Genomic DNA, 27,243 nt, shown 5'->3' on the forward strand with positions numbered 1-27,243 from the left:
CAACAGTATATATTTTGAAAGCATCACCTGTAATTAGCAGTTAATGCAGTTAAAAATTCAACTTGACTTTGCTAGGCAGAACTGACATTAAAAAGGAAAAGCAAACCTATGCATGAAGTACTGCTAAAAGCTAAGGCCACTTTATTGATTTTCTCTTATAGTAAATACTGCAGGATGAATAAATCTAACAGAAAAGTTAGCACTGTTGGCACTTCACAATGTGGTTTACAAATCTATGCATTTTTGCCAATCCCAGCTATAAAGAACTTTACAATCACCTATTGATTCATCATATGTAATAACCTTTACATATTTGCTTATCCTAAAACTATGTTTGATTTGTTAATAACTTAAGTCAATCATTTCATTAGGCTCCCCAGTTACATTTTCTGATTTTTCACAAATACTGCACAATATTCAATATAAATAATAATTTGCTTTATTATTACATATACACCCTTCCTCTTAATGACAGGGATTCATCCATGAGGTGGCTATTTATCTTAACTAAAGCATCTTAACTATCCTCCTCTTCAACATCAGCATATACATTATACGGGAGAAAAGGAGAGCAACTAGGGGTTTAAACATGATGTGGTTATCATAAATGTACAGTTTGAATATAAGAACATCTTCATTTCAACATAGATTCAACCACAGAAAGCTGTGTCAGTTGGACAAGTTTTACAATAGTCAGGTGCACATTCAATTCCTGTTGTCCAGGTTGTGCTTCTCTTCACTACAGAAAGTGGAAAGGTAACAGTTTGACTTCAGAGAGAGCAGCAGGCACAGTACAACTAACGGTGTAAGGAACTTATGAACCATTTTATTTCTTCCTTATGAGTTTGAATTTGAGAGGAATATTGAGGATACAAAGAAGCCACATATCAATGACAATTTAGAGGATTTATTAGAAGCTACAAAGTGAGCAGATGCTCAACTGTCATTCCTGGATAGAGGCCTGTTGGGGTAGCACGTATAAAAGACTTCTTAAAGATCCTCAGCTTTGCCATGTGTTTAATGAGAAGGGAAAGATTATTTTTTTGGTTAGTTTTCAGAGATGACTGCACCAAGGAAAGGAAGGAGGATAGCTATGGTATAATTTTGTCCCATAATGCAGCAAGAGGGAATTATGTGACATCAGACTGGGTGAAGGAATAGGAGAAGGGACCTGGTGTTTTACCAACAGCCCTGTTCAGTCGTTCAAAGCTTGTTTAACAAAGTATGTGTGTGTGTCGGGGGGGGGGGGCACTGCAATGACAGGCTCTACACCCATCTTTGCATATTCGCTGAAGCCTGAACAGAGCCACTACATACAACTGTACACACTGGGATTCTGTTCATGCATTCAAAAGCACATGCATATGTCAGGACAGAGTCTGGTGCATCTCTCCCACCAATGTATATTCAGTGAACGTACTTTGAACAACTGAATGAAGTGGACTCTAGATCATGAAAGCTTATGCCATAATAAATGTATTAGTCTTAATGGTGCCACAAGACTGTTGCTTTTGCTGCAACAGATTAACAGGACTATTGTCTCCTGCATCACAGCCAGAAGTGAGGCCCTTAAAAACATTTGGGTTTGATATCCTAAAGCAAGGTTGGGTTAACTAGCCTGGCATGGTCTACTTTTCTGTACTAGAGTATCCAATGTGTTTTAAATTTACAAAGCAAAAGTGCATACTAAATATATTTTTTAACAGTTAACACATAACAAACGTGTGCTAACAGTTTATGAATTAGGAATGTAATAAATGCCTTGTTGCATCAGACTACGGTTAAACTAGTCCAGTATTCTTTACAATAATTTCAGCACAAAGTGGTCCAGCACAAATTGGCCGGTCATCCACTGAAAAAAAAGAAAGAAAAAAAAAGTATACTTTCTGTCCCTCTCTGTTCAAAAGCACATGTCATTTGGGAGTACAATCAAAGCCAGAGCTCTCTGATTTCCTTACAAAAATCACTGTGCAGCTCTCACTTCCTGCATTATTACTGGTGTTAGGAGTGCCATTTCTAGAGCTCTTATGGAGGTAGAAAAACACTAGTAAATCATGATTTAAACACAATCTTAGCCCTTAGAAAAATATCAGAAATTAAATAAAACAGAAATGCAATAATTAGAACATTCATCCACAAACTCAGTAGTTCATGTCCTGTGGATTTTTGTCCAACCGACCCCAAGGGAAGTTACAATATAATATTACCTTAGTTTGTAATAACAAGCACCCTGTATGGTAGATTACAAATACAGACAGGGATAGTGACTTGCCTAAGGCTATCTATTCAGTTCAGAGCTGAGGTGTAGCAATTGTTATGGCAGTCACAAATAAGACATTTCTATAGACATGTTCCACACCATCCCAGGATACAAGTTGCTCATTCACAAATAATGTACAATACATACAGTTTCTTGGTACAATTTATTAGAAACAGAGTGGAAAAGTTTGTCCTAATTTCTCCACTACTGCTGTAATTGGACTACACTGCTACTTTTGTGACATACTGAAATATTTGGGGTGTGTGTGTGTAAATGTAAATAGTTTTTGCCATTCTCATGGGGAAATAGCTTTCTCAATTTCATCCTGGTATTCTATATAGATGTGCCAATTTATAGGAATATAAAATTCTAAATCTCTTCTTATGCATCAATTATAACTTGCACAGCTCCCTGAACAGCATTTAAAACACAAAGAACCGAAAACAATATTATATTTGCTGACAGTACAGAAAACTACCTTACAGCTTCAGAAGTTGGTTTGCTATTAAATATTGTAAATACCTGTTCCCCATAGGGCTGACTGGTTCAGGAAACTGTTTCAGCTCTCTGATTTTCAATCATGTGGAGGTGGTTCTAATCTCTTCCATGCTATGATTATCCTAAGACGGCACTTGTTAAAAGCTAAACATAGCATAAGATTCTTGGGGAGGTGGGGAGGTGAGGAGATATAGAAAATTACATTGTTCTTTTCATTTTTAAAAAAACAATTTGCATAGTTGTTCATTTCCTTTTTACAGTTTTTTTCTTAAATATTCCTCCACTTAATATACTTGATTTGTTGTTGTTCAGTCGTTAAGTCGTGTCTGACTCTTCGTGACCCCATGGACCATAGCATGCCAGGCCTTCCTGTCCTGCGCTCTCTCCCGGAGTGTGCTCAAGTTCATATTCATTGCATCGGTGATGCTATCTAGCCATCTCATCCTCTGCCGTCCCCTTCTCCTTTGGCCTTCAATCTTTCCCAGCATCAGGGTCTTTTCCAGAGAGTTTTCTCTTCGCATTAGGTGGCCAAAATATTTGAGCTTCAGCTTCAGTATCTGTCCTTCCAATGAGCACTCAGGGTTGATTTCCTGTAGGATTGATGGATTTGACCTCCTTGAAGTCCAGGGGACTCGTAAGAGTCTTCTCCAGCACCACAGTTCGAAAGCATCAATTCTTCGGCGCTCAGCCTTCCTTACAGTCCAGCTCTCACAGCCATACGTTGCTACTGGGAAAACCATAGCTTTGATTATACGAACCTTTGTTGGCAAGATCATGTCTCTGCATCTTACTATGCTGTCTAGGTTTGCCATAGCTTTCCTCCCAAGGAGCAAGCATCTTTTAATTTCATGGCTACAGTCACCGTCTGCCGTGATCTTGGAGCCCAAGAAAGTAAAATCTGTCACTGCTTCCATTTCTTCCCCTTCTATATGCCAGGAAGTGATGGGGCCACATGCCATGATCTTAGTTTTTTTTAATGTTGAGTTTCAGACCAGCTTTTGCACTCTCCACTTTCACCCTCAACAAGAGGCTCTTTAGATCCTCTTCGCTTTCTGCCATTAGGGTGGTATCATCTGCGTATCTGAGGTTGTTGATAATTCTCCCGGCAATCTTAATTCCGACCTCTGATTCATCCAACCCGACGTTTCTCATGATGTACTCTGCATATAAATTAAATAAGCAGGGCGACAATATACAGCCTTGTCGTACTCCTTTCCCAATTCTGAACCAATTGGTTGTTCCATGTCCGGTTCTTACTGTTGCTTCTTGACCCTCGTTTCTCAGGAGACAGGTAAGGTGGTCTGGTACTCCCATCTCTTTAAGCATTTGCCACAGTTTGTTGTGATCCACACAATCAAAGGCTTTAGCGTAGTCAATGAAGCAGAAATAGACGTTTTTCTGGAATTCCCTTGCTTTCTCCATGATCCAATGAATGTTGGCGATTTGATCTCTAGTTGCTCTGCCTCTCTGGAACCGAGCTTGTACTTCCGGTAGTTCTCGGTTCACATGCTCCTGAAGCCTAGCTTGTAGGATTTTGAGCATCGCCTTGCTGGCATGTGAAATGAGCGCAATTGTACGGTAGTTGGAACACTCTTTGGCATTGCCCTTCTTTGGAACTGGAATGTCAACTGACCTTTTCCAGTCTTGTGGCCACTGTTGAGTGTTCCAAATCTCTTGGCATATTGAGTGCAGCACTTTAACAGCATCATCTTTTAGGATTTTAAATAGCTCAGCTGGAAGACTGTCATCTCCGCTAGCTTTGTTGTTAGTAATGCTTCCTAAGGCCCACTTGACTTCACTCTCGAGGATGTCCGGCTCAAGTTCAGTGACCGCACTATCATGGCTATCAGGGACATTCAGATCTTTCCTGTATAGTTCTTCTGTGTATTCTTGCCACCTCTTCTTAATCTCATCTGCTTCTGTTAGGTCCCTGCCTTCTTGGTCCTTTATCATGCCCATCTTTGCACAAAACGTTCCCTTGAGATCTCCGATTTTCTTTAAGAGATCTCTAGTCTTTCCCATTTATTCTTTTCCTCGATTTCTTTGCATTGTTCATTTAAGAAGGCATTTTTGTCTCTCCTTGCTATTTTCTGGAACTGCATTCAGTTGGATATATTTTCCCCTTTCTCCCTTGCTTTTCGCTTCCCTTCTTTCCTCAGCTACTTGTAAACCCTCATCAGACAGCCACTTGGCTTTCTTGCATTTCTTTTTCTTTGGGATGGATTGAGTTGCTGCCTCCTGAACAATGTTACGGACCTCCGTCCATAGTTCCTCAGGCACTCTGTCAGTCAGGTCTAATCCCTGAAATCTATTCCTCACCTCCACTGTATATTCATAAGGGATATGATTTAGGTCATACCTGAATGGTTTAGTGGTTTTCCCTATGTTCTTCAATTTAAGCCGAAATTTTGCAACAAGAAGCTCATGATCTGAGCCACAGTCAGCTCCAGGTCTTGTTTTTACTGACTGTATAGAGCTTCTCCATCTTTGGCTGCAAAGGACATAATCAATCTGATTTCGATATTGACCATCTGGTGATATCCATGTGTAGAGTCACCTCTTGTGCTGTTGGAAAAGAGTGTTTGCTCTTGTGCTGTTGGAAAAGAGTGTTTGTTCTCTTGGCAACACTCTATTAGCCTTTGTCCTGCTTCATTTTGTATACCAAAGCCATGGTTGCCTGTTATCCCGGTGATTTCTTGACTTCGTACTTTAGCATTCCAATCCCCTATGATGAAGAGGGACATCTTTTTTTGGTGTTAGTTCTAGAAGGTGTTGTAGGTTTTCATAGAACTGACCAACCTCAACTTCTTCGGCCTCAGTGGTTGGGGCATAGACTTGAATTACTGTGATGTTGAATGGTTTGCCTTGTCGTACTGAGATCATTCTATCATTTTTGAGACTGTACCCCAGTACTGCTTTTCCCACCCTTTCGTTGACTATGAGTGCTACTCCATTTCTTCTAAAGGATTCTTGCCCACAGTAGTAGATATGATGGTCACCTGAATTAAATTCGCCCATGCTTGTCCATTTTAGTTCGCTGATTCCCAAGATGTCGATGTTCAATCTTGCCATCTCGTGTTTGACCACCTCCAGCTTACCTTGATACATTGATCTGACATTCCAAGTTCCTAAACAAAATTGTTCTTTACAGCATCAGGCTTTCTTTTCACCACCAGACACATCCACAGCTGAGTGTCCTTTCAGCTTTGGCCCAGCCGCTTCACTCTTTCTGGCACTACTTGGAAATTCCCTCTGCTCTTCCCCAGTAGTATATTGGACACCTTCCGACCTGAGGGGCTCATCTTCCGACGTCATATCTTTTAGCCTTGTGATACGTTCCATGGGGTTTTCTTGACAGGAATACTGGAGTGGGTTGCCATTTCCTTCTCCAGTGGACCACATTTTGTCAGAACTCTCCACCATGACCTGTCCGTCTTGGGTGGCCCTACACGGCATAGCTTATGGCTCCACTGAGTTACGCAAGCCCCTTCGCCACAACAAGGCAGTGATCCATGAAGGGGAATATACTTGATTACTGTTCTACAAAAACTGAAGAAATATTTACATAGGAAATACTCACATAGCACAATATTTGAAATAAAACTGGCCATTAATATTCATAGAAATTTAAACTGTTATGAAAATATGTGTGTCATGAACTAGTACCCCGAACCATCATCCTCAGAAGTTTCTGACCCTCATCTCCAGAAGAGGCTCTGGAGTCAACAGAAGACTCAGCCACGGAAAAATGTTGCAATGCTTCCATCTACTCAGGATCACCCTTTCCAGAGGAACCCCGGGAGCAGTTCCTCTGTATCCAGAGGAGGTGGCATTACCATTCTCATATTCTTGGGGACTCAGGTCATGAAGGCACTAGCATGCCATAACCACTCCCATGACGTCACACAATGGGTTGTCGTGACATGCGAATCAGGCCTATATCTACTACACTGAACCCATTTCCAGTCATAGACTGTAAATGGTTTTGGTGATTTATCCTCTGACACTCTATCATACACTCTCTTAAAATAAGGTTTCAAAGAGAGGTAATATCAGGCTTCTCTTGCAGGACTGTTTCTAATTATTTTTGTTTTATTGCTTATATACGTTTACAATTAAATACTGATGCAGTATCTTACAGTTTAATTGTTCAGTTAAGTAAGCAACCAATTCATGTCAATCGTAGTAAGGATGGAAAGGAACTATTAAAATAAAATAAAAAATCTTGTTTCCCCCCTAAAATTATGTTTACTTGTTCTGTCTTTTCATAATCCCCCCTATTTTGAAGCAAGCATAGCATACTAGTGTTGATCATTTGACTAGTCAAATATTGCTTAAGTATTTAAAGCATTACTGTATTAGAACTGTAACAAAGACATGCTAATTACATGCTAATTACAAAAACTACCAAGCTAATGAACTGTTACAAAACACATTATAAAACACTGTAATTGTTACTTAGAACCAGAAATTTATCAAAACATAAATGTACATAAATGTAAATCATATTCAAGTGTGAGGATTTGGCCCTGACCAGTAGGCCCTGTTGCTTATAAATCAAAGTTGGCTTCAGCTCTTAATAAGCATAATGTAGAATTCAGTGCAACCATGAGAAGGTGGCTGCCATGAAAATTTATCACTGTTCAACTTCTCAGCTAATTACAAGTGAAAGGAGGGGTAAAATCCTACAGAGTCAGTACGCCTAATCTAACAGCTGCATTTTGGACTTGAGCTGATTTCTGAAGCATTACCTAAGAATCTTCTATGGGAATTGGGCATGTGGGGAGAAGAATTGTTTAGGGGTGTATCTCAACTCATAGCATCAGCCCAAGAGGGCAGGGCAGAGATGCCCTGGTTTAACGTATTGATTGTCTGTAGGTCGAAGGCCCTGGCTGAGACAGAGTAATTATTAATGAGTTTAGCAGCCACACCCGTTTATAAGCTGTTGTACACACAAGAGAGCTTTGCGGGTGCCAACGTCTTTCCTGATCTAGAATTCTTCTTCCTCACCTACAATGGTTTTCCTTTTGGCTGAACATGTTCTGCTTGGTCTGTTCGTGCTTCCAGAGAAACTTGTAAGTAGAAAACTTATGCTGTCAAGGAATGCTACACCAGAACATTGGGACTCTGTCTGGCTTTCTGCAAAGGAATACTTGTTCTGACTTTTCCTGCCTGTGATACCTTCTGTCTGGACTTTGCATCAACTGGAGTAATGACGTGTTCTCTCCCCTGGACTTGTTATCTTCTCTAGGACTTTGTCATTTGAACCCTGGTACTGTTAAAAGCTTTTGTGGAATATAATGTCACTCTTCTCAGAGACCATGGGCTAACGTGTGCCAAGAACCGAGTACCTGTGTTTTGATGGCTCAGAATGTCTTCTGCTTTGGACTCTTAATGACTTTTAAGACTGTGGTTTTTCTTTGATGCCCGTACATCAAAGATTTCCAATGCAGACTCTGTTGTTGGACTTAATCTCTGCCCATTGGCGTGTATTTCAAGCCTTGTTTAATTCCAAGCCTCTCTCGAGAACTAAGATCTGCAAAGGGCCATTTTCAGTAGAAACTCCGGGGGAAAAACTTCCCTACTGCTTGGGAAATCCTTCTTGTCTAGTCTATTCCATAGGCCCAGTTAGACTTGGACTCTGTCAGGGTTGTATCTGAGCCCATAGAGTCCCAAAGCAGCTCTGATTCTGAGGAGGAGAGACAACTTGTGAGGGAGGAACTCTCTCAGATTTCAGAGGCGCAGCTGGAGGGGGAGCTCCCCCTGCTCACATCCCTGGGAGCAACAGTGAACCAGGCGTGAAAAGGGAGGGACAACCTGAACTTTTAGACGTGAGGCGCAGACGCAGGCACAAGCGAGAGATCACAGGGGCCGATCTTCAGTGCTCAGCCCAACTGGCTCGACGTCAACAGCTGTATCCAGAAGCATCATGGGAGAGGGGGAGATCTTCCCTTCCCACCCCTTAAGTTCAGAGAATTCCTGCGTTTTTCCCAAACAGAGATCAACTGACATCCTAACCCTTAGAAACCCCTAGATGGCTGTTCCTTTGTAGTTTCTCTGAGTCTCAAGCAATTAGCATCTGTATGCCTCATTAGGATAAATGGAATTAAAGCCATGGAAAGCAGCCCTTTTGTCTGAGTGTTGATTTTGGCTATTGGAGGATTCAGTAGGCAACAGGGGAACCTTGACAGACCCCTGCCACGCAAGATCCTGAAATATGGACCGTCTCCCAACAGGCCAGGACTATGCCTTGTCACAACTTAGTTCTTGTAACTTTGAACCCAAGTCAGCTTGGGGAGACCACATGGAAATCCTTCTTTGGGGTCTGTTTCCATCATCTATTTGTTCTTGAACCCCTGCACTTAGTTCATCTGGGAACCCCTGCCAAGTAGCAATCCTGTCAAAGGGGCTACCCCAAGAGCAGGGGTAGCTGTAACTATTCCTAACCCTGAACCCAAGTCAACTCAATCTCCTGCGCATGGAGATCCCACTGTTGGCAATCGTCTCAATTTTTGCCTGGTGCTCTCGCTGTAACTCCTCACAAACTGTGAACCATAGCCTGTTTTTGAATCTTGTATCATAAACCTGGGTCTATAAATGCTTTGAACTACTAATATAGTTCTAGGACTTAAGTCTTTGATGAGGACTATGTATTTGTTTCTGGAATGCTTCTTAACTTAAGCCTTGGGCAGTTAGCTTTTGAGTTAACTGATCTGTAGCTTCTAAGATTAAGTGCTGTGACTTCTGAACTGAGATCTGTGTTACCTGATTCGCGCTTGACTGAAGCGAAGCCACTGAATCTATGTTTCTGTCATTTGATTCTATGGTGAGGGAGCCAGGCTGAACCTGAAATCAAGAGATTAAGCAGTTCTGTGTGGCTTTCATCCTAGAACCTCAGAAATAGCACATTTTTAAATGAAACTAAACAAGTACAACATGTATAGCAACTATAAAAGACAAAGGTCAGTTTCTCAATGAGGTTATAGTTAAAGTGCCACGCAGGACATGCCTACTCTTAAAGAATGTTATGTGCCGTTCTGCAGAACTGGGGATCATGAAGACTTCTTTTTGTCCTTCACTATTGGATAATTAAAAAGACAGGTGACCATCTACACAGAGGCATTCATGGCTTCAAGGAATACTTGACAATATCTGACCAGAGTCAAATAATAAGTGGTCAACTGAAAATATTTGGCCTGTCAACTGACAACCATTCCAACCCTTCAGTTAAGAGACTTACAGCACAGTCCTATGTATGTCCATTCAGAAATCCCACTGAGTTCAGTGGGTGTTACTTCCAGATAGGTGTGTATATTGTTCACACCTAGTCACACACTTAAGTGTTCACACTTCTCATAACAGGTTATGCACTTCCAGTTTGGTCATGTTAAAGCAGGATGCTACATTTATAAAGGTCATTTGCGCCCCTAGTTACAGAAAATAAACTAATCTAATCTGGATGTAATTTTGCAACTATCCAAAAATAATTTAATGGGTTGGTATTATCTGGACAACTGAAAAGGGGAAGAAAAGCTCTGTAATCTACTTAATACCAGATAGAAAGGAAAGGAAGGCAGGTAGCTGGTTAACAACATTATGGTACAAACTAATGGTCTTTTAAAAAGCATAGAAAGAAAAACCTTTTCTCATGGTTTAGAGATAAATGGTTCATAATACATTCTAGTGCAATATGATCTCCAGTTGTGTCCAAACCTAGTTTAAAGTAACATAAAACATACAGCCGTAATGCTTTAGTGTTCACGTGTCTCACATTTCAGATAGCCAGAGGTAATTCCACAGCAGCCTGACAAAATTTTAGTTTTTAAAAATACCTTATGACAGAAATCCTATTATGCAGTTTTTCCTCTCCAAGACCACAGACAGAGCTCTCATCTCATAGAAGGAAAACTGAGTATGGACATTCTCTCTCAGCCTTCTCAGTCATCATACAAATGTCTGTGGTGGATTCCTTCTTGAGGTCAGAACTCCAACCCCAGGGAGGGAGAAAGGGGCATGTTGGGGGTGGGCAGGGAAGTTGCAGCTGTGGATCTGAAGGAACAGCTCTCCAAGTTCACAATCACACCCCCCAACATAAAGAGGAATTAATACCAGCTCTGAGGCTGGTCTAAATGGATTCCCTCCCATTTCAAGGAATTGTTGAAAGTAACTCCACAGAAGGTGAAAAGTAGGCAGGCGGCGTGAATGGGAGAGAACGGCTTCCACTGGTCCTTCCACCCTGTGAACAAGAGCCAGGCAGGGCTTTAGACAGATCAGAGCCTCTGAGATCAGAACTTCCATGATTGGCGCCTCCGATATCAGAGAACTTTATTCACTGGACACCCCTTCCTTTAGGATTGTGCTCTAAAGCAGGAGTCCCCAACCCCTGGGCCACAGACCAGTACCAGTCCGTGGCCTGTTAGGGACCGGGCCGCAGTAGGGGTGTGGGACCCCCCCCCCTTACCTTGGGTCCGCGGGAGGGGAGGCGATCCCCCCGCCCCAGAATCCTCACCGGCCCTGGCTGGCTCTGCTCCGCAGCAAGTCCGCAGAGCTGCCGGCCGGCTCCGGCCCTGTTCTTTGCAGTAATAGCCTATTACTGCAAAGAATAGGGATGTAAATGGCGTCTGCTACGCAGCTGCCATTTGTGGCCCAGCGGCCGGAAGTCCTCCCCCGGCCGGAGCCGGCTGGCAGCTCCACAGCGGGTCCAGGGCCGGCAGGATTTTGGGGAGTGGAGGGGACGGATGGATCCCCCCCCGCGGACCCAAGGTAAGGGGGGTTCCCACACCCCTACTATGGCCTGGTCCCATCCCCCCCCCGGTCCATGGAAAAATTGTCTTCCACGGACTGGTCCCTGGTCCCAAAAAGGTTGGGGACTGCTGCTCTAAAGGAAACAAGTTAAGAAAGGAAAAGAAATTGACCAAAAGAGCTAAAATCTTTGAGATGAAATTCACCTGTTTTGAGAGAGAACTACCACTGAAGAGTTCTGTACCGTGCAAGGCTAGTTTCTCTACACTAAGAGTGATTGGTCTGCAGACTGGCATATAGCTTTGGGAATCACAAATTTATTTATTATTTATTATTTTTATTTATTAAATTTATTAATCGCCCATCTGGCTGTTCACCCAGCCACTCTGTGCGATTTACAGAATATAATAAAACAGTTTAAAACAATAAAATTCTACAATAAAAACGTTTTCTAAAATACCCTAACCCACCCCAAATGCCTGCCTGAACAACCACATTTTTAATGCACGATGGAAGCTCATTAAAGAGGGGGCATGGTGGAGTTCCCTAGGGAGGGAGTTCCACAGATTGAGGGCCACCACAGAAAAGGCCCTCTCCCTCGTCCCCACCAGTCTAGCTGTCCTGGCTGATGGGACAGACAGAAGGCCATCCGAGGCTGATCTTGTTAAGCGGCCTGTCTGGTGTTGCTGGAGGTACTCCTTAAGATAGGCTGGGCCGGAACCATATAGGGTTTTAAAGGTCAAAACCAACACCTGGAATTTGGCCCGGAAAACAACTGGTAACCAGTGCAACTCCTTCAGCACTGGAGTGATGTGATCTCGCCGGCGGCTGCCTTTAATCAGGCGAGCCGCCGCGTTCTGTACCAGCTGCAGCTTCCGAACCATCTTCAGGGCTACCCCACGCAGAGCGCATTACAGTAGTCTAAACGAGAGGAGACCAGGGCATGTACTACCGCTGGGAGCAGATGGTCGGGAAGGAAGGGGCGCAGCCGCCGTATCAGATGGAGTTGATACAACACTGTCCGGCTCACAGCTGACACCTGAGCCTCCATGGACAGCTGGGAGTCCAAAATGACCCCCAGGCTGCGGACCTGGTCTTTCAAGGGTAGCCGTACCCCATTCAACACCAGGTCAACATCCCCCAGCCTCCTCTTGTCTCCCACCAAAAGTACCTCGGTCTTGTCAGGGTTCAGCTTCAGCTTATTCCTCCCCATCCAGCCACTCACCTTCTCCAGACATTTGGACAGGGATTCTACGGCCAACCTTGGTGAAGATTTGAACGAGAGGCAGAGCTGCGTGTCATCCGCATATTGATGACACCGCACCCCAAACCTCCTGATGATAGCCCCCAGCAGCTTCACATAGATGTTAAATATCATCGGGGAGAGGATGGAACCATGTGGCACATCACAAGTGAGTGGCCACGGGTCCGAAACCTCCTCTCCCAGTGCTACCCTCTGGTACCTGCCGGAAAGGAAGGACTGGAACCACCGCAATACAGTGTCTCCAATGCCCAACCCCTCCAGGCGGTCCAGGAGGATACCGTGGTCAACGGTATCAAAAGCCACTGAGAGGTCGAGGAGAACAAGGAAGGAGCATTCACCCCTATCCAGAGCTTATCCAAATTGGTGTATATATTGCCCTTCAGCAGGACAGTATACAAATTCAATATAAAATATATACATAAAATATAATAAATAATATGTTAAAAGAAATTATACATTTTAAAGCCTTGGAAAATGAAAATATATCTGCCTGACACTTAAAGGATAACAATGTTGGTGCTAGGCAGCTCCCTCACTCCCAGAAGGGAATTCCAGAAATGAGGGGTCATCACTAAGTTGGTTCTCTTTCTGGTTGCCACCTGCCTTATTTAGGATGATGGGGGCACCTGGATGCATGGGCAGTTAGTATGGAAGCAGACATTTTTTCAGGTACCTGGGTTGTAAGTTGTACAGGGCTTTGGAGGTAAGTAGCAGCACTCTGTATTGTGTTCAGAAATGGGCTGGTTAATGAAGTTCTTTCAACACTGGTGATAAATGTTCTCACCAACCAGTACTATTCAAAAGCCTGGCAGCTTTTATTCTGAACTTCAACAGCAGCCTCATACAATACATGACAGAAGTCAATACTACCTGTTAACACGAGTGTGGATAACTGCAGCCAGGCTACCTATGTCCATGAGAAGCCACAGCTGCACCCCAGCCTAAGCTGATGAAAAGCTCCACAGAGGTTAACTGGGTCTCCAGTGAGAAAGATGGATCTAGGGGTATCTCTGGACCACGAATGTGATCCTTTAGGTAAGCAACCTGGCCCCCTTCAGATGTTTTGAACTACAACTCCCATCATCTCTGACCACTGGCTATGCTGACTGGGGCATATGGGATTTGTAGTCCAAAACATCTGGGGGGGTGCCAGGTTGCCTACCCCAGCTTTAAGGGAAGTATAATCCCACGCAGAACAGGCTGAACACCATGACTCTGAATCTCTGCCTTATCAGGACTGAGTTTCAGTATATTGGCTCTCATCCAGCCCATTACTGATTATTGGAATGAGTTCAGTACTTCCACTAATTATAGCCTGGAGAATATATAAGAGATAGTAAGGGTGCTGAATAGCTAGGATAGATTGCTGGGAAAAAGAATTTTGTATTGCATGACAGTGATGAAAACATGACTATATCTATGGGATGAATTTACTAAGAATCAGCACACTAAAATAATGCATAAAGGGATATAAAAGCCATGGTGGCACAAGCAAGCATTCTGGACTTAACATTTACCTGATTTCAACAAGTTATAACTGAACAGAAAGTGGCCCAAATTTGAATATAACTCCAAACCATGGTTTTAGACTATGCAAACAATCCTGCTTGCACCACTCCACCCCACCCCACCCGGCTTCCTCCAGTGCTCACCAGAAGAAGATATTAGAAGTATTCCTTTTCTGGCTTGAACTAATTGAAATTTGTTGTTACAATATAGAAATGAAATAAATAAATAAAGATTTATTTGGAAAACAAGCCAGGATCAGAAACCATGGTTTGATCTTATCTTGTTTCAAAAAACTATATTTTAACCTAACCACAGTTTGCCCCGGCTAGGCATAATGATAAACTATGGTTAGTTAAACTTGGAAGCAAGAAGGTCCATCTTCCTCCTCTGGCATGCAGCACAGGAGGGAGGGAGGGGTAGGGCTCAAGCAAGTTTGTTCCCATAGCATGAAACTATGGTGTTACTGAGGAGCTCAGCCTTTCTGCCATTTGGAATATCACCCTATCACCTTGTCTCCAAAAATCTCCATTTTGTCTGGCATGGATAGACTATGCTTAAAAGAGGAAAAGAAAGCAGTCACAATTCTTAATGTTTCTGTTTAAAAGTTCTATAAGCCACATTTGACAGCAAACCCTCCCAAGACAGCATACAACAAAACTTAAAATCACAACACATACTAGAATGATAAATGACGATAAAACAATAATATATTAACATAGAGCACAGGAATGACTCTCACCCTAATATGTAAGGGGCCTGAGACCTCTGCAATATGCAAATGCCTTACAATCTACCAGGATCCTACCACAGTCAAGCCATCCAAGGAACGCCCTCATTTAATTGGCTATGCAATGGCTCAAGAAGGGAAAGCTCCATGCCTAAGGTATTGCCACCACCAGTAAACACCTTAGCACACATTAGTGTTCAGCAAGGTTACGAACCTGCACCCAAAGTATTTTTTTTAATATATATTTAGGAATGTATATACTGCTTTTCAAAACAAAAGTTCTTATGTCTCTCCTCTTGTACATTGTACTTTTGCACGCATCACCTATATCCCCTTTGTCTCTCTTTTGATCTAAGCAAATCCCTTCCTCATGTAACTAAAGCTTTAAGAAAGGATTCAGACTTCAGAAGTGAGCAGTCCTTTAGGAGTACTATCAAGTTCCATTTTACTCAGAACAGAAAAGGGATAAGCTTGCCCTTGCTCCTCAATCACAGGTTCACGAAGGAGAACCTAAGCAACTCTGGTGGCCTGGCAGCAAGGACAACATCCTGAACCACTGCATCCTCCCAAAGAAGGCCCCCCTTTTCCTCTTTGCTTTGGGGTTTATAACAAATGTACTCAGGTTTCCTTTTCCTGCCTGCTTCCACTTCCTTCCCACCTCTATATTTCCAGGTAGGTTAGCCATGCTGCCTCTAACAAAGCACGGAATATATTCCAGCTCCTTCTAATCAACAATATGGCCCCATGCATGTCTATCCAGTATCTATCACCCCCCCCACCCCCGCATCACCTTCTCTTTATAGGGTATCAGCCTCCTCCTGCTGCTTTTTGTATCAGAAGTATGCCGCTCTTCCTTCCTGATCTTTCTATCACTTACCTTCTCTCTACAAAATTAATCAAATCATTACTGGTCCAGTTGGAAAGCTAATCACGTACCTACTTTCTATATTCTGAAATAAACCATATATTCAATTTTTGTAATACTGGTTTCTTGCCTTGTTGCTAATTCACCCTATTTAAAAGGATTGGTTTCCTCATGGCGCACCATGACTCTTGGTTCAAGACCCAAACATGTATTCCCCCTGTATATGTGTGTAGTCACTGACACATGTAGCTTAGGATACATGGTAACAAGTGGTTACTGTTAAGTCTGAACTTGGCCAGTGCCTAACATATTGCATGGATTAATCTTACCTAATACACTAGTTTGTTTCATCAAAACTGAATAGTGAGCCCTGAGAACAGAAACTGTCAAAGAAATCCACTTGACAGCTATCAAACCTTGAAATGAAGGAAGTTTACAGAAAATTAAACTCTTTAAGATTAAAAAAACTTTTATCTCAGAATTTGAACAGAATTCTCTAGCATAATAGAGAAGAGAACATACTACCCAATAGCTAAAGCTCTCTAAAGTTCACAAAAATTAAAACCCTAAAATACAACATGATAAAACAAAATATAACACTTTTAAAATTTTATTTATTTTATTTATTTATTGCATTTATACCCCACCTTTTTTCCTCTTGCAAGGAACCCAAGGCGGCTTACATTCTCCTCCTCCTCCTCTCCATTTTATCCTCACAACAACAACCCTGTGAGGTGGGTTGGGCTGAGAGTCTGTGACTGGCCCAAAGTCACCCAGTGAGCTTCCATGGCCGAGTGGGGCTAGAACCCGGATCTCCCAGCTCCTAGTCCAACACTCTTGCCACTACACCACACTGGCTCTCAAAAGTTTAAAACAGAATAAAACCAAAGTAAAAACCAGAGTAAAAGCCAGCAGTGTAAAGATCTAAAAACACAGTGACATATTTAAAAACAAAGTGCAGGACTAAAAACAGCAATGAAGAAAAACATTGCTACAAACCAAAGATTAATCAACAAAAGGATCATGTTCTACAACTTACTCAGATGGGGCAAGAGAGTCCACAGGTAAATTCCAGGCCATTTTGAGTGCAAGAAACAATTCTCAAATCAAATAGATGAGGCCACCAGAATTTTGTGCAAATATATAATGTTGGATCCAAGAAAATGAATTTTCCCCAGTTGGGAGACCCCCTGGAGCAGATTTGGGGAGCACACTGCGGTCTGTAGGATGAGGCGAGAATGGGGAAGTACCATTGTGCAAGTGGCCATCTGTGTGCACAACACTGGATCCAATCCATAGGGTTATATCCAATAGTATTCTTTCACTGATGGAATGCTCTTTGATCCAGCAGAGGGTTCTGTCACCAGAATGGGGAGGGAGGCGGTTTTCACCAATTTCTTCTCTACCTGCAGCTCATCTGCCAAGCTTTTCTAAAGGATCCCCCAACCCTCTGGACCAGACTTGGTGAGGGGGAATCTGCAAAAATCACCGTCTTCCCCATTCCACTGACAGATGTTTCCACCAATCAAACAGCTTTCCGTCAGCGGAGGGAGTACGATCCATAACATGGGCTCTTTCCTTCTTATTTATGACACAGTTTTGTCATACTACTCTTTCTTATTACTCACTACAGAATGGGATGTGTTTTTTTTTTCTTTTTCCCAGTTGAAATTCAGATGCTGGCCAAACCTCCAGTTTTTCAATTGTGCTCATCATAGTGGCTCTGAAGACTTTGTAAGCATTAATTTATCTTCATAATATCCCTTGCAATAGAAATAGTAATATTTCAAACATGAAATGTAAATATAATGAGACTACGGTCAGAATCAAACGCCCTAATTTGAGAGGTTTGGAGCCTAATTTCATGGTGGTTTAAAAAATACAATCTAATATGATCATACAAGAGTAGGGGTATTTGAAACTATGAAAGCTTACAGCTTCTGAAACCAGACTTATTTATGCCAAGGAAGAAAGTCACAGAGAATAGGTGCCTGAACCAACAATAGTTAAATCTTTATGGTGACATTGTGTAGATAATACACTGATTATGTAGCTCTGGGAACATCAGTTAATCACCTTCATTCACCTGGGTAGTTCATCCTTTTGCCCAATTGAATGTATTATTTTATAGTTCTCTTTGACTAGCCCCTCCCAACAATCTACACAAACAGACTATGCATGCACTGAGCCACCAAGGCAAAGGGTCTCAAGTTGCCAGTAGGTTTTAGCATGTCCAGTACAGCCATATGGGAGAAAGGAGTGCTGTAAATAAATATTGTGATGGGCCTCTTTCTCCAGTCTTAGCATGTGAAGTGGCAGGTTTGTAGCTTAGGATTCTTATGGAACACCAAGCTAACAGCTTGTAACCCATGAGCAAATATGCAGACCTGGAATGTCCTGTATCTATGGGAAGATTTCTATGGTTGCCCACACAAATGAACTTTCTGATGAATATTCAGTAATTTGGAGGACAATTAATTATGAACTCTACACAACAGAATGGTGGGGGGAATTGCACAGAAAAGTGGAAGGGATATGGGTACTGTTAAAACTATCCTTTGTGGTTTGTCTGATCCTTACTGAATGGTGCAATTCCTATGTCAAATGAAGGAGATCAGGTGCATTTATTCTAATAATTAAACAATGACATAATCACGTAATTGTAAGGATCTTTGAGAGACAACTACTGCTCTGTTCAAGATGGGACACAATAAAGATCACACAAAACCATTCTTTGCTACATCATCTCTATAACAGAAACACTAAGACACAAATGATTTACTCTACCGTCTTTTTATACTGTATTTTACATCTTTAAAGTTTTGTTTCTACTCTGTCTATGAAGTGAAATACTATTTCTGTGAATACTTCTAAAACCAGTGTTTTGCCATTGCTTGTCATATCTTTTTAGTGTCATATTCTTTCATTAAAAAATCGAAATCTCAATATTTCACTGATCAGAGCTCCACCTACTGTTCAGTATGACCTTCTCCAATGCTGGCTGGTTTTCACAGTAGAATCCACCTATGTGAAATAGCATCTCATGTACAATAGGGCCCCTTGTCTCATTAAACATATGAAAAACAATTTTCTGTGGACCTACAATGATGAAGTGTTTTAAATGCCTAAAAAAGAACATTTTAGACAACTCAATATAATCAAGTACACATTGATGATATGCATACTGATATATATATGGTCAGCAGAACTATATATGCAATGTCATTATTATTCATAGCTTGCTTTTATCCTCAAATTTGAAACTTAGATGGCTATAAATAAATTTTAAAAACTGTCTCCTGTCACCAATAACAGCCTATTAGGAGGGAAACTGTTCAGTGTGTCTGAAAGGGGAAAATGTTGGGGGCTATCTTAGATTAACATTTGCTGAGGGGAAAATGTTGAATAAAAAGCTATATTGTGTGTCTTCATATATACTCTCTCTGGTTCTTCCTCTTTCTGCATTAATATAAGAAAATAGTTAGTTTTGTAATATGATACATTTTCCTTGATAATTTCTTCAAGGAATCTTTGTAAGAAATAGCCAAGTCTGATTTAAAATTAGATTGGGCACCAGACAACATAGCATCAGCATCATCACACACACAATCCTGTAAATTCCATGTGAATACATATGGGTATAATTCTACCTGTGCACATGCTATCTAGGAGTTCTCAACTGTTTCAAAAGTTTCAGTTTTCTTCTACAAAAGGTCCATAGGAAGCCTAGGGCCAAATACTGCTTATGACAGAAGGTACTGAGCAGGATTTGTGTGTAGCAGCGTCCATTTGCTATAAACAGAATAATCTGGACTAGTTTATAAACAAAGGAACACCACTGGTGAGAGGCTCCAGTTTCCTCCTGGCTGGCAGGATCTTCCATCCATGCCGATAACCTAGCTTAGTGGATTCTATGGGAAAAGATCACTAAAATGTCTGACTGCAGTGTTAGTTTCACTGGTATTGACAGGACTCATTCTACTATGACACAAGCTCAAGGTTTTCTTCGGAGCACAGAACTAGTTGAGCGCTTCACTAAAATCCCTGCCACAGCATAGAACAAGTGTCTATAGCCCCACCAAGAGGTGTCTGTAAGGAGTCAAATCCAGTTATTTTCAACAAGCAAGCTGTGCTTCCCATTACAGGAGAATGTAAAAGTCACAACAGTTAATGTGATCCAGGGAAAGTTGTTTTTCAACCACATATGATTTACGGCTATTAAACAATGGCTTATAGCATAACTCATTATTAAAGTCTCCAAGCCAAGCCTTATGCTATAAACGATGTCTCACAGGAAGGTTTAAAAAACAATAGCAACAGAAAAGCCAAGTTGAACAAGGATGAGCATTCTTTCTCGATTTCAGTATGTCATTCTGTAACCTTGCTGTTTTTCAGGAACATTCCAGTATTTTCTATCACACATTTAAAATGATTCACTACATCTAGTTTTGTACAGATTTTGGATGATCATGTTGGAATAATCTGAACAGAATTACATTATATAATTATTATGTAATAAACTTTGCATGTGCAATCACGTCTTTACCATATTGAGGCTTCCATGCAATAGCCTAGTTCAAGGTGAATGTTTCTAAAGACTAGATTACCACATCATAGAAACAGACACTGTTCATTGGAATACACATATTGTTTTTTAAAAGCCCAGTCCTATAGTGGAAATTCAGATGGCCTGTTGTATAACCAGCCCTAATAGCATACACTGTGCCCTGTGAAGGCAAATTAGAATCTTAACTACTTAACTTAATATATGAACTTAAATGTTCATATATAGAGATTTAGAATAAAACATCAACATTCCTTTTATATACATCTTATCACTTTTGTATGGGCACTCAAACTCTAAGAAGCTACACACTTGTTATAATTACTTTGCATACAATTTTTTTGCTTCCTTTGTAATCTTTTTGCAAACAGTAATTTTTCAAAGACTGTTTAGGGATTTTCCCCACTTTCAACTCCCAGCAGCAGGTGATTTTTTAAAGGGGATTTAATGAGCTCAATCTGTAGTCATACCCAGAATGATAAGGTAAAACTGTGAAATAATTTGTGTCTAAAACTTACAGATGCTCCACATTGTGTGTGTTTTCTTTCTTCTTCTTTTTTACAAAAAAGTCAGCTGAATCCAACAGTCTTTTGCCACTCCAGAGAAATAAACCACAAAATAACACACCATTATAAATAAATGCCAACTCCCCCCCCCCCGCACACACACAATAAGCTAATTACTTTTATCTCTGCAGTTTACATAAATAATGCTAATTGCAGTCTTTTGGAAAGTAATTGCAAGTTAAAAAACATAAAAGACAAAATGAACATTTAAACAAGTGTTTTTGTTTTGTTTTATCTGGCACTTCAGTGTTCTTTTAAAGAAGTAAAATCAAAACAGGAAGTGGAAACAACTCTTCACAAGTACTAGTTATCTCCTTTATTTTGAAAGGAGATGTTACAACTACAGTGGCCAATTTTCTGAAAATTGTTGTCAGTCCTCATGATGCTATGTGATAACTGATGTAGCAACGATTTAAAATATTTCCTTAAGTAAGTGATGGGCCACACAGATATGAAAACAATATAACAAGTATTTCTCAAAAGACTGACCTAAAGTAACCTTAATTATAAGTCTCATAAATGTGTGTTTTAGACACTTATTAACCTCATATTCAGGTTCACAATGTATCTGTGTAATTATTATAAAAGCCTTAGGGATATTAATGGTCCATTAAGCTGATCATGTTTTCCCCCATTTTACATATTGTTTAATAATTTTGTAATGACTTATAAAAAGAAATTGGCAGATATGAATAACCTAGGAGTTTTTAAGCGATACAAGTTGAGCTCAATCAGATAGCATGCATTCTTAATATTTCATCAGTTTTTGTGAAACGCTGGACTATGTCTTAAGCCAGTGGTATATTTAAATGTGAGCTCTAGTTTTAGTTTTTTCTTGCTTTTTTACAAATAGTTCTATGAGTTACGCAAAACATAACTGAGTTCTTTTAAATTATTCAATTATGGGTGCCCCCTCCACACCACTCAATCTTTCATTAAACTATGACTCATGAAAATAAGTGACCAGGATGGGGGCTATCTTAGATTAACATTTGCTGAGGGTAAAACCCATTGGAGGAGAGTAAACCCATCACTGAATTAGTCACACAAACATGTCCCCAGGGTGAGTATACCTGTGTGAATCTGTCACAAGCACTATTGACCCTGTAGCATGAGAAACATTTCTAATGGTTTCAAGCAAGTACAGGCAAGAGATGTTTACAATTAATAATTATATTAAATGGAGTTCCACGGGGAGATGAGGTTCCCTGGGAGATGAGGTTCCCTGCATCTTCCCTGGGAACAACACTTAAATGTTATTTTTAACAGATGTGTCATGGGACAAGGAAATTAAGGACAAAAGTAATAGTGCAACTTGTATTTTTATCTGGGCAGCAGCAAACAAATGCTTCCTTCAATATATATTAAACATTAAAACTAGTATACATATCAACCAGTGTTAAAGCAATCTTTAAAAAAGAACGAAGAGTCAAGACCGCAGAACATCATTCTTCACTCTATAGAATACATAACAATAGGAGGGTCAAACAGCCATCTGACACATCCATTTCTACTCATTATAGCTGCCAGGTTTTACAGTATATGAATCCTGAGAAGACACACACAATGAAACACCGTGCAATTAATAGATGTTGCTTAGGGTTATCTTTCTACTGCAGTACCAACTGTCTGTAATGGAGCGAGTCTGAACTAATACCCAAGATTAGATTTATATATCCTCGAAAATGTGTTATACGCTGATGCACAGCATAAAATTGACATAATGACTCTTCAAGGCCACAAATGTAGCTTTCCCCAGTTTAATTGGTGACGATTGGATTGACCTTTTCTCTATAACTGTAATGATAGTAGAGCAATTAGAGAAACCACCACCTCTACTGTTTCACACATATATTATACCAAAAGAAGGAAGAGATTCCCAGTTTCAAGCTTTGTATTGGAGTTGACATAAAACAGAACTGAACAGAGTCAATATACTCCTATATATGAGAAAACATTTTATTATACCATATACTTTAATTTAAAAAATCCGAACATTACTCTGTAACACTTATCACTGTGAACATCTCTTTATCCTGTCACAAATGTCTAACATTGTATAGAATTAAAGAGATGTTGTTATATTTTTCCAACAAACATTATGTCACTTCGTATAGCTGATACTTTAATTCTATAATTGTAACAACTAAAAATATTTGATATTTCAAATGGAGAACACTTTTATACACTTCTTATACCGATTCAGTATTTTTCAAGTTAACAAGCTGGATTGCAAAATAAAGGTAAAGGTAAAGGTGTCTCCAACCAGTCGTGTCCGACTCTAGGGTGTGGTGCTCATCCCCGTTTCTAAGCCGAAGAGCCAGCGCTGTCCGAAGATGCTTCCGTGGTCATGTGGCCGGCATAACTGAACACCGAGATGCATGGAACGCTGTTAGCTTTCCCGCCGAAGCAGTACCTATTTATCTACTTGCAATTTCTTGCTTTCGAACTGCTAGGTTGGCAGGAGCTGGGACTGAAGACGGGAGCTCACTCCGTCACGTGGCACTCAGGTCTCGAACTGCTGTCCTGCCGACCTTCCAGTCTGCAGTTCAGCATCTTAACCACTAAGCCACCGCGGAAGGATTGCAAAATACACACACACAAAAGTTGACAATAGAACTGACAATTATAGTTTTGTGCTTAGCAATGAATGCCTTGCTGAAATGATTTCAACATTTTGCTAGTTCCATGATTTCACAATTTTACATTATCCCAATTGTGAAAATAGTTACTACCACTGCATCTGTAGCAGAAATGGGGAATGCGTGGCCCTCCAGAGACTTTTGGACTGTAACTCCCATCAGTCCTAGCCAGAGTAGCCAATGGCAAGGGATAATGGGAGCTGCAGTCCAACAGCATCTGGACGGCCACACATTCCCAGCCCTGATATATAGTTATATACAACCCTCTTTCTTTCATGATCTTCAGAAGACGCATAAGATACTGAACTTTGTTAAGTAACCAGCATTGGGAGTTTTCATCCAAGAAAGGGGAATGAAATCTACCAGTCTAGTAAGCAAACATACTAAATAATGCCATTTCTAATACAGAGTTTTGGAAACCCGATACTTATTTCCTCCCTTTGCAAGAACTGTCCTTTACTCCTTCCTACCCTCAGCTTCCTGCTCTTCAACCTGTTACTGATCCAAAAGAGTATGGTCTTCTTGTTCAGCAACAAGTTCATCCCTGACAAGTGAACTCCCACATGCAGACATTATTGTTGTAGTTTACAGAGTGTTGGGCTGTCATTGAGAACACCCACATTTGAATCCTCCACTTAGTCATAAAGCTCACTAGTTGACCTTGGACCAGTCTCTATCTCTCAGCCTAACCTACAGCACAGGGCTGTTATAAGGATAAAATGGAATATGGGGAGGAAGAGAAAGATTCATATACGTTGTCTTGATTTCCTTGGAGAAAGGATGGCATTAAAACATAGGATAAATAATTAGCAAGAATACAAGGGTGAATACACACAAGAGAGAGTGGGGAGCTGGACTAAGGCATACATAGTTTTTATTATTGTGATTTTAATGTTATACATCTCTGTGGTATTTTTATGTTCCTTTTCATTGGAAATCTCCTTTTCATTGGACGGCATCTGCCCAACAGGCTTTCGAGGAACTTAAGAAGCTTTTTAGTTCTGAGCCGATCCTGTTACATTCTGACCCGAGGAAGCCTTTTGTGGTGCAAACTGATGCCTCTGACTTTGCGGTGGGGGTGGTGCTTTTTCAGCCAGATCGGGCGGGCGGCGGGTTGCAACCCTGCGCCTACCACTCCAGGAAGCTGAACATGTCTGAGAGGAATTATACCATCTGGGAGAAGGAACTGTTGGCCATCAAGTCCGCTTTGGAGACCTGGTGTCATCTGCTGGAGGGGGCACACCACCCAGTTGAAGTTAGAACCGACCATCGCAACCTGGAACATCTTCAGACAGCCCGTGCTTTAAATCAGAGGCAGATTAGGTGGTCACTTTTTTCCCCCCGGTTCCACCTTAAGATTTGCCATGTGAAGGGCTCCAACAACCTACAAGCAGATGCTCTTTCTCGTAAGCCAGACCTCCAGCCAGGGGGTGAGGGAAATCCCCCCCCCTCTGATTCTTCCCCCCCCCCCCCCAGAGCCTGGCAGCAGCTGTGGTGCCTCACTCTTGGGAGGAGCTCCTTCACTCTGCACAGGCTCAGGATGCTTTTGTTCACACAAAAGTGGAGGAATTGGGGCTAGCCTCTCCCCCCCCACTCTACCCCTTCTCTTTGCAAGGTGGCCTGCTTTACTATTCCGGTTGGGTCTATGTGCCTTCTAGACCCCTCCACGAGAAGGTCCTCCATCAGTGCCACGACTCCCCCACTGCTAGGCATTTTGGCTTCGCCAAGACCCTACACGGAGTGACGCAGGATTTTGGTGGCCTCGTGTGCGTCGGGACATCAAGACCTATGTTGCCTCCTGCCCAACCTGCCAGTGGGCGAAGGCCCCCTCAGGCAAGCCCACAGGCTTGCTTCACCCCCTGCCTACTCCCTCAGGACCGTGGAAACTGCTCTCCGTTGACTTCATCACTGGCTTGCCTGCCTCACACGGTAAGACCACCATTCTGGTGGTGGTGGATTTGTTTTCTAAGATGGCCCATTTCATCCCCTACTCTGGGTTGCCCACAGCCAGGGAGACGGCAGAGCTGTTTTTGGCGCATGTTTTCCGGCTCCACGGATGGCCCGAGGGTCTCATTTCGGATAGGGGGCCCCAATTCACTGCCCATTTCTGGAGGGAGCTACTTGCGTTGCTCCATGTGATGCTCCGACTTTCCTCCGCCCACCATCCACAGATGGACGGTCAGATTGAGCGCACCAATGCGACTCTGGAGCAATATTTGCGCTGTTATGTCAATTACCAGCAAGATGACTGGTTTTCCTTGCTGCCTCTTGCAGAATTTGCTTATGACAATGCCTGCCATGCTTCCACCCGCCAAACTCCATTTTTTGCCAATTCTGGTTACCCCAAGGCTTTCCCATCCACCTTAGCTTCCTATTCGGTGCCAGCGGCCCATGACTTTTTAGACGAGTTGCGAGCAGTACACCACCTCTTACGGGACTCCTTCGAGCAAGTCAAGACAGCCTACAAGGCCTCTGCAGACCGGCGGTGCCAGCCGGGTCCGTCTCTGCAACTGGGGGACTAGGTTTGGTTTCCACCCAATACCTCCCCTTTCACTCGTCTGCAAGGAAGCTTGCACCTCGCCACACGGGGCCTTTCCAGATTACGGCCCAGATTAACCCTGTTGCTTTTCACCTGGCTCTTCCCCCCTCCATGAAGATCCATCCTGTTTTTCATTGGTCCTTGCTGTTGCTCCTGGTTTCTGGCGACCCTCATAGCTCAGCCAGCTCCCCGCCGCCAGTGCTGGTGGAGGGGGAGGAGGAGTTTGAGGTCGCGGAGATTCTGGACTCCCGCCTTTCTCGCGGCCACCTGCAATATCTAGACGACTGGAAGGGGTACAGGCCAGATGAGCGAACCTGGAAACCCACGGAAAATGTGCATGCTCCGTTGCTGCTGAGGCATTTCCACCAGCTGTACCCCCACAAACCCGGGGCCCCAGGGGAGGAGCACAAGGGGGGGCCTCATGGAAGCGGAGATGATGTCAGGGTGGAAACTGAGCCAATAGAACCCCAGAGCAGTTCTGATTCTGAGGAGGATCACCAATCCATGCGAGAAGAGCCAGCTCATCCCTTACAGGCTCAGCACCTGGCAGAGATTCCTCCTGCCGGCATTCCTGAGATAGATAGTGATCCTAGCAGTGAGAAAGTGCAGGAGGGGGGCTTGCTAGACGCTCGACGCAGACGCAGGGAGCGATGAGCAATGGAGGGCATGGAAAGGAGGCATAGCACCCATTTGGCACGCAAGCAATGGCCGCCTCCCGTGGACCCAAGGGAAAGAGGGAGGATCTCTCCCTAGCCCATAAGTTCAAGGTCTTCAAGTGATTCTCCTTCAAACGGGGATCAACTGCCTACTCACAGCATAGGCGACTCTGCTGTTCCATCCTTATTCGCTGGTGATTAGCATCTGAAAGAGCCATTAAGTTGTAAAAGGATTAAAGCCTTGAAAAGAATCCTTTCGTCTGTGTCTTCAGTTGGCTATTGGAGTCTACTGAAAGAGGCCGCTAGGGCTCTCCTGATAGTCTGGTAAACAGCAAATACTGGCACCCAAATGAAGACAGGGAGGCGTGGCTGGATGGGATGAAGGGAGTTCAACAAACTGAGTCATTCTTG

General features: G+C 42.3%; 1 protein-coding gene across 8 annotated transcripts in view; it reads right to left on the reverse strand.

The window, feature by feature from the left end:
- Positions 1–27,243, reverse strand: part of FBXL17 (F-box and leucine rich repeat protein 17) — a 253,495-nt gene that overhangs the window by 119,493 nt on the left and 106,759 nt on the right. Inside the window, exons 7-8 of one of the 8 annotated variants that reach the window (XM_084833843.1) lie at positions 26,990–27,037; positions 12,754–26,490 (exon numbers count right to left, since the gene is read on the reverse strand). The exons of 4 other annotated variants lie outside the window; for them this stretch is intronic. In XM_084833843.1, the coding sequence (XP_084689969.1) occupies positions 27,031–27,037 (7 nt within the window). In that variant the 3' untranslated portion in view covers positions 12,754–26,490; positions 26,990–27,030. Of the gene's footprint in view, positions 1–3,699; positions 9,605–12,753; positions 27,038–27,243 lie in introns of those variants that run through there. 3 more of the 8 variants (XM_084833844.1, XM_084833841.1, XM_084833842.1) reach the window with 3 other exon arrangements.

This window comes from Heloderma suspectum, chromosome 2 (genome assembly GCF_057233095.1).
Source record: "Heloderma suspectum isolate Gila_16-S chromosome 2, 16-S_ref, whole genome shotgun sequence".
Classification (NCBI taxonomy): domain Eukaryota; kingdom Metazoa; phylum Chordata; class Lepidosauria; order Squamata; family Helodermatidae; genus Heloderma; species Heloderma suspectum.